Source organism: Pelobates fuscus, chromosome 1 (genome assembly GCF_036172605.1).
Source record: "Pelobates fuscus isolate aPelFus1 chromosome 1, aPelFus1.pri, whole genome shotgun sequence".
NCBI classification, from domain to species: Eukaryota; Metazoa; Chordata; class Amphibia; order Anura; family Pelobatidae; genus Pelobates; species Pelobates fuscus.
The window spans coordinates 39,744,432-39,763,793 of record NC_086317.1 but is presented as its reverse complement, the minus strand read 5'-3'; the positions used below and the strand labels follow the sequence as shown (position 1 = coordinate 39,763,793).

At 37.9% G+C, this 19,362-nt stretch overlaps 1 protein-coding gene across 5 annotated transcripts in view; it reads right to left on the bottom strand.

The window, feature by feature from the left end:
- Nucleotides 1-19,362, bottom strand: part of GRIK1 (glutamate ionotropic receptor kainate type subunit 1) — a 479,351-nt gene that overhangs the window by 55,259 nt on the left and 404,730 nt on the right. For all 5 annotated transcript variants that reach the window (XM_063448077.1, XM_063448103.1, XM_063448095.1 and 2 more), the window contains 3 exons: nt 9,756-9,959; nt 9,013-9,236; nt 3,935-4,053 (listed from right to left, as the gene is read on the bottom strand). In XM_063448077.1, the coding sequence (XP_063304147.1) occupies nt 3,935-4,053; nt 9,013-9,236; nt 9,756-9,959 (547 nt within the window). The remainder of the gene's footprint in view (nt 1-3,934; nt 4,054-9,012; nt 9,237-9,755; nt 9,960-19,362) is intronic.

The following is a 19,362-nucleotide window of genomic DNA, read 5'->3' as shown; positions in this document are numbered from 1 at the left end:
TTTCTGCCTCTAGTAACATTTTAGCTTTTTCATTGCAGTGGATACAGGTCACTAAACAAATATATCACAACTATTGCACAAGACACCTTTGTTGTGAAGTAGGTTAGCTCACGACTAACAAACTTCCACACTGTTTAAAAAAAAAAAAAAAATCATAATTAAAGAAAGTATGATCTAACTGATGCTGATCTTCTTATGAGGCCTGTAAATGGTACCTGAAGAAGAAGTAGAAGAAGTAGAGGAGTATACCATCTTGCCTACATTCAATAATATTTCCCTTTGTGTATATATTATTATATATAGGATTATACAGTACTGATAATAGTAACGTATATCAATATTGTATCCCCAGCATAGTGGAGTCCAAGAGTAAACTATATGGAGGTAGTTAGAATACTATATGCTGAAACAATGGTTTGGCAATTTAAGATTTGACAATGGGATGCTATCTCTCTAGGAATATTTAACAAGCTTGGATTTATTAATAACTCTGATGTAGCACAACTGGTCAGTCTTTTCCACAGCACTAGTAGGGACTTCTTCAGGTTTTGACTGGTTAGTGGATTGTAGGCTCCTTCAAGGTTGATAATGTTCCATAACTAAGCATCATGAATTGTAATTTTGGAAACTCTCTGCAAAAGTTATTCATCATTGGCGTAGACGTTTCTGAACTAAATTTCCCATGGTGATCAGCTAACCATTAGCATTGTAAGATATGTACCCTGGAATCCTGCCTGGGTCAGCCATCACCACTAGGCTTGCTGAGTATTACGAAAAATACAGAAAAAGCCAGTCTTTGCTCCCCTACATAACACCACTTCAAAATAAGAAATACATTACGTCAACTAATTATACTTCGTTATGAACCTGTTTCACTGTGCTTTATAATAACAGACTGTATGATACTTGAAGGAAAAGTTTACTTTGTAGATTTTATTCCCCCAAATTAATATATTTTTTTATTTCAGAGAACATTATCTATCTTGTGATAAATGTGTTTTGAGCTGTTCAGCTGTAACATCAGATAGAATACTGCATATAAATGTAATTTATTTTTAACGAGGCAGCTCCTGTGCTATGCATTCTGATTTTAATCTAGGATTTGTGCTATTATTTATAATGTATCTTATTTCACATGCGATAAACTCATCCAGCCATGGTTCTCAAGTAAGTTACAAAGCATGTAATTTAGGAAAGAAAAGGCGAATGCGTTTTTTTAATCTTTTCGTATCCTTGAGGGACTCCAACAATTTAGGTTACATTTGAAAAACCCTAAAGGTTTCAAGACCCAATCAGATACCAGATTTTCCTATAAACAATAAACTAAAGAGCAATGGAGACCACCGTTATCAAGATAAAAAAATACAAACAAAAAATATTCAACTAAATCTTCAAAAGATAGTTCCTTTCTACAAGTCAAACTTCAGTGCATTCACCTGTGAGTATTTATTGTTGTATAACATAATTAAGAAGTATTCATATATATGTTCTTTAAAGTGTTACTCCAAGCACCATAACCAACTCACTGATTTGAAGTGGTCATTGTGCCCGGAGTCTCTATGTGCAGTTATGTTCGCTTTGAAATGCTGAACATACACTTTCGTCAGCAAAGGGGATAAACTCTGTAACTCCACCAACAACAGTATCATGAGAGCATTATTAGCCAGCCTGGAACAAGTCCCGAGTTCCCAGCGCACTAAAGTCAATATTGTGCAAATTCCTATACACTGACACTCATTCATTGGCTAATAGCGATCAGTTGAGGGTCTCAACCAATGAAAACTCAATTGGATCGGCATTCAGCTTCTGCAGCTCTGCAGAAGTTGGATGTCATAACAGCCAGCAAAATTGGAGATATTTCAACTATATATATATATATATATATATATATATATATATATATATATATATATATATATATATATATATATATAGTTTTTTTTTTAAATTTATTTATATTAATACATTGAAAATTGCAGTTGTTTTCCAACTATGGTCTGGACAACTTAGCATATGTAAAATGCGTATTAAACACATATACTACTAAAACTAAAGTTATTGGTTGGCTATGATTCAAAGATGTCTTCACATTAAAAGATAAATGTGAATTATAGTTATAGTAACCTGGGTATGTTCTATTCTGGGAAACATAATCCAGAAACCATTATGGGTTTTATTCACTAAATGTTGAGTTTGGGTGACTTCTTAACCCTCTTGGGCTAATTAAACATGAACAAATTGTGTAAATCTCTTTTACAAGTCTCCTTGATTTGCTGTTTATTTATTAACCTCAGTAGATACTTTGCCATCATGAACAGAATGGATGATGTAGAGCAATGCAATTTTGCTGATAACTGTATGGCTTTTTCATGTTGACCCTTCTGCACTCAATCAGTATAAAATATACTTTCATAAGCCAAGAAAAAGCATACATGTGATTTACTAAGAAAAAATAAATGTTCAATACATTTAAAGCCCCAATTTTATGGGATCTATTCATCCATTTTATCACACTGCTGTCAATGGGAATAATTTCACCCGCAAAGTATTTCCATTTTGAGTAACAAAGGAGGTTTTCACCCAACAAAATATACTGAAGGAGAATAAATTGCAGAAGTTATTATTGAACCCAGTAGAATGTTCACTATTGAAATGACCAGCCACTAAAAGCGTGATACTTTCACTGACCTTAATCCTTTTCCTCCCAACTTGAATTAGAAGGCTAAACTTCATATGATATTAAAAGAAATGCAAAATGAAATATAGCTCATTAATTCCAATTTACTATCAAGTTAAACTAAGCACTAACAAGTCAGAGAAAAAAAGAATAAGGAATTCAAATTAATAAACAGACAGCCTAAAAGGCAGAATGAATAATCTGTGAGATCTGCTAGAGGGCAGGGAAATAGAGACACACAAGGTCAATAAATTAGCCAAGGTCAGGGATAACATGTATACATTGTCAGGACATGGCTCGGTCAAAGTATCAAGAAACACTATGAGCATATAATGCAGGAAACCTGGACAGGGCAAGGTGCTGTCCATGGAGGAGATTTATATGGCCACAAAAAACCTTATTGGACAGTGTCAGATGTGATGCCAGACTGAGAAAACGTAAAGAAAATGGCACAATGGGTGCATTTACTACCCCGACTGCAGAACCCTCCATCACATGGCAGAGAAACATATTTCTCCACCTCCGCCTTCACTGAGTACTACATCTACATAAAATCCAATATGCAACTTTTTACATACATACATATATATATATATATATATATATATATATATGTCAAAAACATGAAGGAATATGAAACAGTAGAAGGTGGTGATAATAGTAGAAAGTGGTGAAAGTGGTCAGTGGTGTGCCGAAACCAACGCAGGGTACTACACTATTATAGTACATATACAACTATTATAAAACATATTATAAAACAATATATATATATATATATATATATATATATATATATATATATATATATATAATATATATAGTTTGATAATACGGATATTTTGTCTATAGATTATTTTTGTAATAATTTTTCTTCCAAACATATCTGTTCCATCTGAACAAAACAGCACTTTAAAAAAAATGAATAATGATATTCTTAGATAAGTTACAGATAGCCTTTTACATGTGAATACATTTTTTTGGTTCTGTGCCTTTCTCTGATCGAAATGCCAATCTTTGTCCTCTGCTTTAGCCTTTTAATGGTTAACTATGGGTTTATTAGGTCTTTCTCTTTATCCTGAAATATTTTAAATGGTTAAATAGAGGACAACCATGTCCTTTGCTAGAGGCTAACGTGATTCTTCATAAGCTAAGATCAGGGTTTACAGTATACAGCAAAGTGATACGGTGGAGTTTACCATCACAGATTCCGTGAGCAGACTGTGGGGTGTGTGTGAGAATGGTTTGTGACCTAGATACCTTGTTGCATGAGAGCTCCAACTCCAAACCAGAAACTATTTAGCAAAGTGAAATTGTTTTCCACTACATCGGAGTCCGGGTTACACGGGTGTGGGTTATACCACTCGTAGGGGGTGAATCTGTAGTTGTTAGAAAGAAAACATGTATGAACATCAGAGAGACACATGGAACATCAGCAAACCTGCTAGAAAATGCACAAGAAAAAAAAAAAAGAAAGATATTGAGATCAAGTCACACAAAAATACACAGCAAGAACGTATTTATATTTTAACAATGAACAGATGTCAAGTATAATTTATAAATTAAGCTCGACATGCCAAATGTATTTTCCATGATAATAGTTTAGGTTCTGAAAATAGGTTATTAATAATAAATTAAATGATTTAATGATAATTATTGAATGGATCCCTGCACTATGCATTTTCCATGAAATGTCAGTCAGTTACAGCTCACAGTAATTAAACATTAGACTGCCCTGCATGTAAAAGAACCCATTGTTTCGTAAATCTTGAGTGTGTTCTTCACTCACACATCTACCGACAAGTCAAGAAAACACTTTATTTTGTTTCGAAACCAGATTTTCATTGGTAAATTTGGTGCAGTTTATCTTCATGAAGGAAGAATGAAATATATATTCTGTTTCTAAGATCCTATTTATTAATGTTAAACAAACCAGTCTATCGGAATGTTGTAGCGAATATACCTAAAAAAAAAAACTAAACTGAAACGGGAACAAAACTGTATTCAATGTATTATCTGTATTATCTTTCTAATTTCTGAAATTCGTACATATGGGCATTATAAGTGAAATCATTCAAACTCTTACTGAGATATTGAGGAAACATTTGAAATGTCTACCATTAACCAGAATACCAGTTTGGTAGGAATGACGATTTTACTACTTGATGTGCATTTAGAATCCAAAGAATAAAGGCAGTTGGAATTCAAACCAGTCAAAATTGGACAATTTGGTAATTTCAAGATATTCCTCAAGACAACTTTCTCAGTTATAATGGTCACGCTGCAGTTTATCGATAACAAAATGTGATCATTCAGATTTTCTTTTTTTGCATTATTTTTTTCCTCTCAAAATATTGTAGTAGATTATCTATCTATGAGTGGTTGCAGATGACCCCTGGTACATATAGAGTAACCAGTACTGGCAGGGCATTCTTAATGGCCAACTGTGCCATCTATAATTACTTTCTGAATGACTTTTGGCAACACTGAAACCCAATCTTGCTTGAAAGACATCTCAAGGCAACACTTGTACTGTAGGCGGAGGATTTGTTTTTAAAATGAGTGCTTTGTGAATATGAAATTCCCATTCAACTCTGTGGCTTAATTTTAAACTGCACCCTCTGAAATTAAAATATTATGGTATGTGACCAGGAGCTCATTTACACAATATCAAATTACAGGACAGCTCAGTTAATTACTAAATATATCTTAAAATTAAGAGAAGTTTCTCCTTTAGAAAAGATTAACCATACACTTCCTCGAAGTAAAATGTTTCTAATGGTTCTGTTTAGAATACAGAAGACACTCTGTAAGCACTGAATCCAATACTGTCCCTTTAACATGTTTTAAATATTTGGATAGCCCAGCCATTCAAGAAAACAGTCTTTAAAGTAATATTACTTAAACGGTAATCAGTGTGTTATATTTGCTTTCAGGGGAAGCCGTTAGTGCCAAATTGCGGTTGACATGTATTATGGAACAGGACAGTTCCCTTGAAGAGGACTAATATGCACTTATGGCAAAATGTAAGTAATTTTCGTGCTGTATAACAAAATGTCAAGAAAGGAAAAGCATCTATTTGCTGAAGGAAATGCATCCATGAAACTCATCTGTGGTATTTTCAAAGATATAACATTTCTGGCAGAAATTAATAGTTAACAGAAAACGCATTTATGTATTCTTTAGTAACAGTAAAATATGTATTTAACTTTACAAAAATGGCATGTACTTTTAGAAATCCGTGCATGCCATTTTACCGTTAACCTGGAGTTTCTGAATTTCACTATGAAGAATGCAGGTTGTCCAGGTCACTGACGGTCAGTGCGGTTGTTGATTTTATATGACACGGGCAAATAATAAAACCTGTCAGTTGTTGCTTGTACATATTTTTTCAAAGAGGCCTAGCAATAGCAAAGTGGATAATTACACACTTATCTAGGCAGGAGAGATAGCTCAGTAAGCTAATGCATCAACAGTAGAATCTGTTCAAACCTTAGGGGTCACAGGGTCTAATCCTAGCAGATTTGACTCAGCCCTTCATCCTTCCAAAGTAGGTAAAATTAGTAATATTAAATTGGGTAAAAGTAACAACATCCCCTGGATCTTGGGCAAAAGTAACATCAATGTACTTTGAAACCAGAGTAATCTAAATCTACCTTTCCTGGTTAAATAAGTTGTTATTATTAGGAGAGTTCCACTGATATGAGGAAGGGGGCCCTACCTTTAATCGATCTAAGATTTTTTAGTACTCCAGTTAATGTATTCCCTGGGCACCGTTTAGTAGATCTCCCTTTTATCAAGTTATAATTTGTGTTTGCATATCCCTATTTATCCTTAGATTAATTAAAGGTAGGGCCCCCTTCCTCATTTCTTATACCAGTGGAGCTCTCCTGATGTTAGTTTCCCCTTGTGGGACTCTATACATCACTTTCTCCTATTTTCTGCATATTTTTTATGGTTACCCCCGCATTGGAGCACCCTATTAGGTGGTTACAGTGGTGCAGTTCACAAGCCCTTGACTTGTATCCGGGCTCCTGACCTGCAATCTGTTTACTTTATTCCTCCTTTTTGTTATTATTATTATCTGATATTTGATCTATATCAAAAGCATTCTCTTGATGCTACTGGCAGGTCCCTTGCCCTTACTTCTATATCTGTTTCGTAGTAGAAATTAAGAGATAATACTACTAATAAACCTACAATCTCCGTGCACATCTGGCGGGGAAAGATAAAGATCTTTTTTACTTATGAACTATTATTTATTTGTTTTTTTTCTTAATTGTTTTGCTTTTTGGGACAGGATCATGTTCTAAGCTCTTTGTGAAGGTTTTCCAAGGAATTATGTAGAATTCAATATTTTTTACTTCATGCCCACTCAATTTTTAAATTCTCTGAAAAGGTTTTTTTTTTAAACTTTTTTTTCACAAGTCTTACGAGATAACTATGACACATGGGCCAAATTAACACAGGTTTTATTATGTATGTGTTTCAATTATCCCATTATTTTCAACTTTCTTGTGACAAGGACCTTAAAACTACAAGACACTTGTCTACAACTTAGATAACAACTATCAAGACGTATTGATATGATGAGAGAGAATTGGAAATGTACCATAGGTTGACTGCCAACTGAGTATTAATTTTATAGGTTATATGAAAACATATTAATTGAAATAATGAAAATGATAACTTCACTTGGATTCTAAAGTATCCTTTCCCTATTATAGTCAATTGATTCAGCTAAGCAAGAAATAGAAAGACGTTTCAACAGCGTACATAAAGCATCTGTTTTTCACAAGAGAACTGAACAAAGAGGCCCGACAGCTATAGTTAAATGGATTGACACAGTCCCATTTTAAAGTAACACATTCACTTAGTTATCTTAATCATTTAGAAAATAGAAATGATCGTCCATAACAAGATGATAAAATTGGGTCCCTCTGAGCTCAACAATAATTGCCAAACTTGTGAATAAAGATTTTTGTCTCTCCCAGCAGTAACATCAGAGAATGTCTATGGCCTTTCTAATTGCAAAACTCTTTTAATTACCAAAGTCATACCAAATACATGCTAATTACTCTTTCAGCGTTATGATTAATCTCTGAATTTATTTGCTAATATAATTCAGGGGGCTTCGTGTAGCAGAAGTAATGAAACCAGATTGTAATAAACCCTCTAATTAACAAGTAAACAATCAGAGATGACTTTGAACACGTATAGGAAAATATAAACAGATTTTTAGATTTTTTTTCTTTAACCATATATAAATTTGCCCAGAAAAAAAAAAACTTGCTGTATGTAAACAATATTTAGAAGCCTTGACTGCAGAGAAAATTAATTGCCCCCTACAGTCTTGCTTTTGGCAGGACTGTTCCAATTTCCAGGGTCCTGTCCTGTCACCCCGCTCTAGAACTCGTGTCCAGAACTGTCCCGAGGCAGGACGGTGCTAATGCATCATTAGGCGCGCCTCTGCGTCTTCACCAGCTCTCCCTGAATGGTCCTCCTAGTAAGGGGCTGGCCAGAAAGGCTGCAACGTACCTCCGATGGGCAGTATTATGACAAAGTGATTACTGAATTCTAATTTCTGTGTTACTAACAATAATTAATAACAACTAACAATTCACAATAACAATTAAAGATCTCAAAAAAAATGCAAAAAAAGAGAAAAAGTAGATACCCATTTCCTATAAACATCCATAAACTAATCCTAAATGTTGCTTAGCTGAGTATTACCTGGATGGGAAATAAACTGCACCAAGTTTAATGTAACCAGGTCACCAGACTAATAGTGCAATGACCTTCAGAAAACAATGAATTTGATGGGTTCGTTCAGAGAGCCAAAACTGCTCTGAGCAAGACATATATAATTATATATGTATTTTTAATCATTCTGCATAAATCCAAGAAACACTACGAAATAAATAGTGAGAAGAGATGGTTTGTTATGTTAAAACAAAACAAAAACATTTTTACAATTATTTTGATATGTGCTGATAAAATATGTTTTCCATTAAAGTTATTAGTTGTATCAGTGTGGCTATAATACTGTATATCCTAAACAAATACAGTCTTTACGTTCAGTCATACATTGTGTTGCCAACAGTGTTGCCAAGCAACAGCAATAACATTATCATAAATTAATTAATTAATGGACAAAAAAATTAAACATAATAAAATGCTGCAAAACCAATTATTTGGAAGAATATCATTAACTTTACCTAAGAAAAATACAGCAATAGAATATCTATAGATGTCAAATCTAGCAAACAGCGGCAATTATAATTGCATCTTAAATATCAAGTGATGCATTCGAGCTTTGCAAAGATGCGCTGACTTACCTTGCAATGACGAACAAGACGCAGCTAACTCCCAGACAGGCAAGCAGGACATACATCCAGATGTCAGGAGACAGAGGGTTGAGGAAAGAAAACACGCCAGGATTTGTACCGTTGGGCTTTCGATACAAGATGCTGATTCCCAGCGTCATGAATGGCTTAGAGAAATCTATCACTTTCTCCCTAACATATGTAATAGTGAGCGGTGCAACGGCCAGGTCTGCCTTCTGTGAGAATAGAACAGAACAAAATGAGCACTGGAAACTATAACATTAATACAGGTTTTGTCCACTAACACGGGTTACCCAAATGTATCTGCTCTATGACATAGCTTAGAAAAAATATTTGCAATGGACATGAAAATTATAAATTCAGAGTTATTCAATAAATTGAGCATTGCCAAAAATTCAAAGTAAATTTCCAATTTCAGGCCAGAATAACCAAACTGAAAAGAGAACTGACTTAGAGAATGTTTCTGATTTGGCTATTTTGGCCTTTAACAAAAAAAAAATCCCCCTGAATCCCCTTTAATTTGCTGGCAAGTCTCTCTTTAGTGAATAAGGGTGATTGAGAAATTCCGTGCATCCGTGGTCACCTAAAGCCAGATCATTAGCTGATGCAGTACTATAACACCCAAAATGTTAGGCTAACAATATAGGTCTACGTGTAGATACTGTAATGGTGTATATGTTACAGAAGTGCTGAAAGAGTATATTAATTGATGGAGATATCCTGAGTTCTCTTACATGATCAATTAGTTCTCTGACCATTCCGTTCCACTCTCCTTTGTCATTTTGAGCTCCGTACTTCCCATCGCCTACCAGCTTGACTTCATAAATAAATCCCAGAATGTTTGATAGTTCTTTTAATAAATCCAAACAATAGCCTTCAAATCTGTCATTTCCATACAATGGCTTATCAGACTTCTTGTACATTACATAGGGGTCCTCCTGCAACAAGAAAACATTGAGAGGATAGTTAAAAACATCCATCCATAGTAAAAACAAATATGAAAAAAAAAAATCTTAAAATGAAGAATGCATCCCAAAAAATGAATTAATGTGTGCGTGTGATGTATAATTTTATTAGGTGTTATAAAGATAGAGCTTTAAAAATAAATAAATAATAATTTAGAAATCCACACTGGTATGTATGTATATATATATATATATATATATATATATATATATATATATATATATATATATATATATATATATATATATATACATATTATACACATATACATTCCTGATCCTGATGAAAGTCGCGAACATGGAGTGAAACGTCAGTCCCATTTTAAAATGAATTTTCATTAAAGTCTACAACTTTTAAATTTCAGAAAACCATGAGTTCTGGTCATCCCTCTGTTCTGTATATATATATATATATATATATATATATATATATATTTGTGTAAGGGGCAAATAGCCGTATATGGAGTAAGGATCCAGCATAAGCGTAGGATAGTATAAAGGGAGCAAGTCGGTTGTGGTGTGCCGAGACCGACGATACGGTAGGCCTGTAAATAAAGAGGGCCCACCAAGGAGTAAGAAAGTAAAGTAAATGGAAAGAAAAGAGAAAGTGTTGAAATGAGGAGTGGGTGGGAGGGTCATTCTGATGCTGACCTCAAGCGATATGAGTCAGGTAAGGGGTGTCCCTTATATAGGGGAGTGAATTAATTTAAGCCCCTCCCACAAATACAGGCCAAACGGCCTTAATACTTGTGTAAGGGGCAAATAGCCGTATATGGAGTAAGGATCCAGCATAAGCGTAGGATAGTATAAAGGGAGCAAGTCGGTTGTGGTGTGCCGAGACCAACGATACGGTAGGCCTGTAAATAAAGAGGGCAAAAATGAATAATCAAAGATTTAATACAGTCAACAAATATATACAAATTAACCAGACATTTCCTTAAATGCATTACAGTATTTAATTCCTGGAAGAATTTTTGAAGGTAGGAATCTAGGACCGAAAGTGAACACCATTTGTTGTGGGTAGGATAGTATGTTATCTCTACTGTTGGTCCGTGTTGACTCGTTTCGGAATGTGGTAGAGCCAATAGGTAATGAAATATGTGTTTACGTACGTGGGATCGTTGAAGACAATGATCTGTCTGAGTGGTGGTGATGGTAGTGAATTCTCTGGCCTGAGAACGGCATAAAAGGCAATGTGCATGGCTGGTAATGGCCGACTTTGTAGTATAATTGAATGGTTGTAGATCTAATAGGTCCGATAAGGATGAAAAGTTGGATGGCTATTGGTAATCTCTGAGAGGAACGTGGGAGAATGGATTCCTGAAAACCTCTGAGTATATTCTTGTCTGGTATGATAGCATGAAGTTATGGTAGTTTTGGCCATAGGTTATCCTGTGTTGTTGAATGCCTGTAAACTATATAATTAATGGTGTGTGAGATAGTTTAAGGTGGCAAAAAGAAGCAAAACCTAGGAGAAATGTTATGACACAGGTTGAGCTATGTCGTGTTCCAATGAGATTCTTTAAGCCAGGTGAAAAGCTGTGTTATGTGTTCTATAAGTATGGGACGAAAGTGCTAGGTGGGATAGTGCATGCTATGCTGCATGAGTATGTCTAATCCATGATTTTGTCTCTGGAACGAAAGCGTGGCCGTGACTGTATGGGCGGCTGTAGGAAGCGTATGATGAACATGCCTGGAATATAAATGAGACAATTATCGGCAGGGATGTATACCCCCGTCTGGTACATGAAAGTGAAATGTGATAAGTGGCCAACCAAGTGAGTTCCCCAGAAATATCATGACCTTATGGATGAGTAGTGGCGATTGTTGATGATATGACATGTGCCTAGTTGTCTGAGTAATAACGGATTGATGACCCTGACCATGATTTACCCCATGCCACAGCAGCTGCTACAATGGGGTAGATCTCCCAAAAGGGCTGAGGTGGTGGAAACATTTCCAAACCTGGATGCCATGGCCAACAGCTCCAAAGCAATCGTTCCCGGTAGATCGCTGCCAAACCCGTGGTAGACGCCGCGTCTGACCCTCTGGTTGGAGAAGTGTCAGACAATCCTGGAAGGAACATGCTTTTACCATGCCAAGTGGTTAAGAAATTCCCCCCCATGTGCAGGTCTGCTGTTGCTGAGGTGTCTAGGGACATCCTCTGATCATCATGTTGGAAGTGTGGAAAAAAGGGGAAAGTACTCTGGATGTGAAAGCGTGGTCTTGTGGTATGATTGGCGTGGCAAAATTAAGGAACCTGGTAGGGATTGTAGTTCCTTGCAGTTGTAAGTACTAAGCAGGAGGTAGTGATTGATGTGGATGAGAATGTTCCCTATTTGTCTTGTGGTAACTTGCGTGTATGGATGCTGACTCAAGTTGTATGCCCAGTAATGTGATGATAGTGTCTGGGCCTTCTGTTTCTTATGGGGTACTGGGATGCCCAAGTGGTCAACCAGACTAAGCTGCCGTGAGGCTTCTAGTGAAAAATATGTTATCTTTGATCAACAAGAAGTCTTCTAGATAGTGTATGACTGTAAGACCTCTGGATATGTTATCATAACCAGCACAGAGTATCTGCGAATATCGATAGGCTAATCTGTAGCTGGAAAGTTGAGCGGGGAAAGGATTGCCCAATTTATGCCATGTAAGTGCCAGTGTGTAGGGTAGATGGTAGCCGTTTACTGCGTTGATGATATTGGTCTTACTTAACCAAGCTTCAACCCATGCTTGAGTGATAGCTGTAAAGGTAGATCAATGGTGTTGTATAGTAAGAAAACTCCTTGGAGGGTATGAGGGAGTTGAGACTTGGGGTAGCGGAGGTGTGTGGTGCCAATAAGTCTATGGTTAGTCTTTGTTTAAGGGAAGATTCCTTGTGACAATACCAATGTGTTTGTGTTTGGTGCCCTGCTGTAAATGGTGGAGATTGGAAGACCCCTCTGCAAATCTTGGCTATGAGTGTGTTTATAGCCAATGGTTTTGTTGTGCTGACTGTAAGTGAGGGCATGCTATATTCCTTGAAGGTGTGTTTATGATACCTGTATGGGAGACCTTTGAAGCTCCAGAGCTTTAGTAAATCTACTACAAGTCTGGAAGTGTGATGAGTCAGTAGTGTTGAAAATGCATTGGTGTGTACGTTATTTGTAAGTTGTATTGGGACACATGGTTTGTCATGTGCCCTGAACCATTTGAACATATATGCAACAGTCTATATGCAATGCAACTACTCATATCAATGGTCTCTGGTAGTTCAGAGGTGCTGGTACCTGGAGCCTGAGAGCGCTCGTCCATTTGTTTGGGACAAAATCCCTTCTGTATGGGTACCTGCAAAAATAAACATCTCTGCATATTCCAATTGCCAACCCAACCAAGGGATGGTCAGTTCCCGATTTACCTGGAATCCCTGGATCTGACCACCACAGATACATCATCATACATATATATGCCTTGCTTCCCCAATGTGCTGACATCATACGAGCAGGGTTAACGTCTTGTGTGTCATAAGAATTGATTGTACCAGGTAACCGAGTTTTGGTTGGTGCTGGTTGTACAGTAGCGTGAGGCCCAGCCTTGTGAGGGCTGTGGTGACCAACTCGAGATTGCCAGTCTGTCATAAATTTTTTGGCTCATGAGTTTATGAGTGAGGCTAGTATAGCCTGGGTGTCACCTGAGTTGATGTAGCTGGGCCTTCCCCTGCCTCCGTGTTGTCCGTTGATGTATGGAGGAGTTTGAATAACTCTGCTTTCCTTGCTGTAGCAGGGTAGGGTATTTGTCACCTCCTTAGGTCGGTGGTAATGTGTGGGATCGTCCAGGATCTGATTGCTGCTGGACTAGCAACATCTCCTCTGCTTGAAGGTGTATCAATTCTAGCCGGGGTGCTAGGAAGAGGTGATTCTTCACCATCTTTTTGAGAAATACTTAAATAACAATAAAGACTGCAATTATTATTTGTACCCAGGGTTCTTGTACTGGCTTGCTAGCTAAGCCGTAAGGCGAAACGATTAGGCTTGGTGTTTTTTGGTGACTGGTGAGGCCCTGCTAGTTGCCAAGTGGCTTGAGAGGCTCTATCTATGCTTGGCGCGAGGGGATTTTGAGTGGCCACCGAACGTTGTGGCAGGATGTTGGCCTCTCGGTGACAGTAACCAGAAAATAGGAAGGGGAGTGACAGGTGAGGCCCTCTCTATGATACAATGCGAGGCGGCTAGCTCACGAGTGGCCCGAGGGGTGTATGCCTCCGAGTGTGAGGCGGGGTGTTGGCCTCGCGGGACCACTAACCAAAGCATAATGCAGAGAAAAAAAGGGGGTAATACCTATTGGGCCCTAGAACCCTAATTGCCAGTATACTATTACTATTCCAGGGAAGGTAAGAGATGAATAACTACGTGAGCAGGTGTATGTACTTGGTAGTATGGTATTGAACCTGACAATCCCTATAGGTTTTTAGTAGTAACTGTAAGCTGAATGGATAAAACTGTATGGCATAAGGAAATATGGCATAGACCAAGCTTATCTTAATACGTACAGTATATGTGAAAAGTAAAGTGCCGTGATGTGTAAATATTAAACATCGTAGCCATACTGGTTAAATATGTATCAATCTTAACCCATTAAGTGCCGTATGTACAAGTGAAAATGTGGTCTGTCTCCACCTTGTATGTTGTATGTCCCCTTGCTAGGGGAAAGTCTGTTGTGTGAGCAGCGTGCTGTGAAAAATGTATGTGAACTATATTACCAGTTACGTATATACAGATGCGTCTGCTATTGTGTAATAATATATGTATTTATACCAGATGTTGATATAGTGCTTGCTATGTGAATTGTTGGATGTCTTATTGAATGGTAGGGGTCAGTGAACATGGTGTTGCAAAATGCAAGTGCACTGGAGATCTGCCGAGTGCCCTATAGGTGGCAGTGTAGTTGGATACTGATTGGTATGTGAAATTTTGTTTGTCTGTTGACCTATAGGTGTCAGTGTTTTGGTGTTTGTAAAACCCCATGAAAATTGTCAATGTACTTGACAGACCTGTAGGTGGCAGTGTTGATAGAACCACTGTTGGTCTTGATGTGAAATGTAAATTATTGTGAATTAAACCTGAAGTTGAGCCCGTGCTGGAGTTTAATTTATGGTTTATGGTTATGTTTAAAACAATCTTATGTGTAATTTATATTGGCTGGTAAATTGTATATGACATGTGAAGACTGTTTTGCTGTTGACCAGTAGGGGTCAGAAATGCTGATTGTATGTTAAAATACCCTTTAACCCCTTAAGGACCAAACTTCTTGAATAAAAGGGGATCATTACATGTCACACATATCATGTGTCCTGAAGGGGTTAATCCTACCGTTTGACAGATAGGAGTCAGTATAAAAGCGAAAATGCTGTAGTTAGTTTGTTTGCTTATGAAGTGAAATAAAGTATGAGAAGCCTATAGTATACCGATTGACCGGTAGGGGTCAGCATGTAGGCGAAAATGCTGTGGTTAGTTGGTTTGTACATGAAGTGCAATAATGTCTGAGAAGCCTGTAGTACACTGAATGACCGGTAGGGGTCAGTGTGTAGGTGAAAAGGCAGTGGTTTATTGTTTTGTACATGAAAAGCAAAAACGTCTAAGAAGCCTGTAGTACACCGAATGACTGATAGGGGTCAGTGTGTAGGTGAAAAATGCAGTGTTTTGTTGGTTTGTACATGAAATGCAATAATGTCTGAGAAGCCTGTAGTACACCAAAAGACCAGTAGGGGTCAGTGTGTAGGCGAAAAAAGAGTTGTTCGTTGATTTGTACATGAAATGCGATAATATCTAAGAAGCCTGTAGTACACCAAAAACCGGTAGGGGTCAGTGTGTAGGTGAAAATGCAGTGGTTTATTGGTTTGTATATGAAAATGCAAAAAATGTCTAAGACGCCTGTAGTACATCGAATGACCGATAGGGGTCAGTGTGTAGGTGAAAAATGCGGTGGATGGTTGTTTTTTACATGAAATGCAATAATGTCTGAGAAGCCTGTAGTACACTGAATGACCGGTAGGGGTCAGTGTGCAGACGAAAATGCAGTGGTTTGATGGTTTGTACATGAAATGCAATAATGTCTGAGAAGCCTGTAGTACACCGAATTGCCGGTAGGGGTCAGTGTGTAGGCGAAAATGCAGTGGTTCGTTGGTTTGTACATGAAATGCGATAATGTCTAAGAAGCCTGTAGTACACTGAATGACCGGTAGGGGTCAGTGTGTAGGCGAAAATGCGGTGGTTCGTTGGTTTGTACATGAAATGTGATTATGTCTAAGAAGCCTGTAGTACACCCAAAGACTGGTAGGGGGTTTAAACAAATGATATGCATGAACATGCAATAGTTTTAGAACAGACTTAGACAAAATGCAGCCGTAAAGTGAGGACCTGACCCGTGAATGGTGCCGTGGGACTGATGCCTGGCGTAACGGGTAGGTCGACTTACGGTTTGTGAGTCACTTGGGCACCATCAACGGCGATGGATTGAAGAAAGAAGGTGGTAGGCCGGAAAAGCCTGTGGCTGGATTCCTGACACAGCTCTGCTTAGAAAACCTCATGGAGTAATCAGGTAAAATGGCGTCTGGATGACCCGGAAGTGGAAATCATTCTGATGCTGACCTCAAGCGATATGAGTCAGGTAAGGGGTGTCCCTTATATAGGGGAGTGAATTAATTTAAGCCCCTCCCACAAATACAGGCCAAACAGCCTTAATATATATATATATATATATATATATATATATATATATATATATATATATATTTATTTTTTTACCCAGTTCTATGAATGAAAAAGCTCTTTAAATAGTATTACCCCGGTGCTCCACAGTGGAATGTAAATACACTTTAAATGTTAGAAAGAAGTGGGCATTCATAGCACTTTTGTTAGAGAAAATAGAAAACCTTTTAATTGTGCAGTGTCAACATTTTGGACCCACTTGTGGTCCTTTCTCAAGGTCTTGAGAAAGGACCATGAGTGGGTCCGAAACATTGACACTGCACATTTAAAACGTTTTCTATTTTTCTCTAACAAAAGTCCCATGAGTGCCCACTTCTTTCTAACATTTGAAGTGTATATATTACCAATCTGTCCTGTCAGTCATTGTACATTGAGTCTTTGAACTCAAACCAAAGCACCAAAACAGTCACTGCTATATATATATATATATATAGAATATACACTGCTCAAAAAAATAAAGGGAACACAAAAATAACACATCCTAGATCTGAATGAATTAAATATTCTTCTGAAATACTTTGTTCTTTACATAGTTGAATGTGCTGACAACAAAATCACACAAAAATTAAAAAAGGGAAATCAAATTTTCAACCCATGGAGGTCTGGATTTGGAGTCACACTCAAAATAAAAGTGGAAAAACACACTACAGGCTGATCCAACTTTGATGTAATGTCCTGAAAACAAGTCAAAATGAGGCTCAGTATAGTATGTGTGGCCTCCACGTACCTGTATGACCTCCCTACAACGCCTGTGCATTCTTCTGATGAGGTGGCGGATGGTCTCCTGAGGGATATCCTCCCAGACCTGGACTAAAGCCAACTCCTGTACAGTCTGTGGTGCAACGTGACGTTGGTGGATGGAGCGAGACATGATGTCCCAGATGTGCTCAATTGGATTCAGGTCTGGGGAACGGGCGGGCCAGTCCATAGCATCAATGCCTACGTCTTTCAGGAACTGCTGACACACTCCAGCCACATGAGATCTAGCATTGTCTTGCATTAGGAGAAACCCAGGGCCAACCACACCAGAATATGGTCTCACAAGGGGTCTGAGGATCTCATCTCGTTACCTAATGGCAGTCAGGCTACCTCTGGCGAGCACATGGATGGCTGTGTGGCCCCAAAGAAATGCCACCCCACACCATTACTGACCCACTGCCAAACCGGTCATGCTGGAGGATGTTGCAGGCAGCAGAGCGTTCTCCACGGTGTCTCCAGACTCTGTCACCTCTGTCACATGTGCTCAGTGTGAACCTGCTTTCATCTGTGAAGAGCACAAGGTGCCAGTGGCGAATTTGCCAATCTTGGCGTTCTCTGGCAAATGCCAAACGTCCTGCACAGTGTTGGGCTGTAAACACAACCCCCAACTGTGGACGTCGGGCCCTCATACCACCCTCAGTCTGTTTCTGACCATTTGAGCAGACACATGCACATTTGTGGCCTGCTGGAGGTCATTTTGCAGGGCTCTGGCAGTGCTCCTCCTGTTCCTCCTTGCACAAAGGCGGAGGTAGCGGTCCTGCTGCTGGGTTATTGCCCTCCTACGCCCCCCTCCACGTCTCCTGATGTACTGGCCTGTCTCCTGGTAGTGCCTCCATGCTCTGGACACTACGCTGACAGACACAGCAAACCTTCTTCCCACAGCTCGCATTGCTGTGCCATCCTGGATGAGCTGCACTACCTGAGCCACTTGTGTGGGTTATAGACTCCGTCTCATGCTACCACTAGAGTGAAAGCACCGCCAGCATTCAAAAGTGACCAAAACATCAGCCAGGAAGCATAGGAACTGAGAAGTGGTCTGTGGTCACCACCTGCAGAACCACTCCTTTATTGGGGGGTGTCTTGCTAATTGCCTATAATTTCCACCTGTTGTCTATTCAATTTACACAACAGCATGTGAAATTGATTGTCACTCAGTGTTGCTTCCCAAGTGGACAGTTTGATTTCACAGAAGTGTGACTTGGAGTTACATTGTGTTGTTTAAGTGTTCCCTTTATTTTTTTGAGCAGTGTATATACTGTATTTGCCTAAATCGTGGCTCCATGTCAGTCTCAAGTTCTGCACCTGAGCATAGATAGAGGAGGAGAAGTAATGTTTTACTTTCTTGTCCTCTAATGTAATGCGTGCCTTGGCTTTGCCAGGACCAAACTGTAACATTTTGTAATTGTCTCTTTTATTGTTAAATTTCCCCCTCTTACAATATTGAATAGCGCTGCAGAATAAGTTGGCGTTATATAAATGTAAAAAAAAATAATAATAATAAAAACTTGACTATGATCTTAATTGCTACATTTTCAATATATACTTAAAAGAAAACAGATCATCATATGAGAAATGGTTAGCACCATTATGATAGATTTTTAATGTTTTAAATTTTTTTATATTAAAAATACAACAACTCACTGGTGTAGTATACAGAGAAGTGATTGTTCTCATTTAAAACTCTGGGGTATTGTATGGCATTTCATTAATTCTATCAAGGATTATATGATTAAATTATATATTTATCACACCCTACTTGTAAGTGAAGTTGATTCTGTCACCCTTAAAATACCGTAATAACCTCATTATATATATTTGAGAAATTTACAATGTGTGTGTTTTTCATATGTTTAATTAGAAGAATGCTTATCACAAAT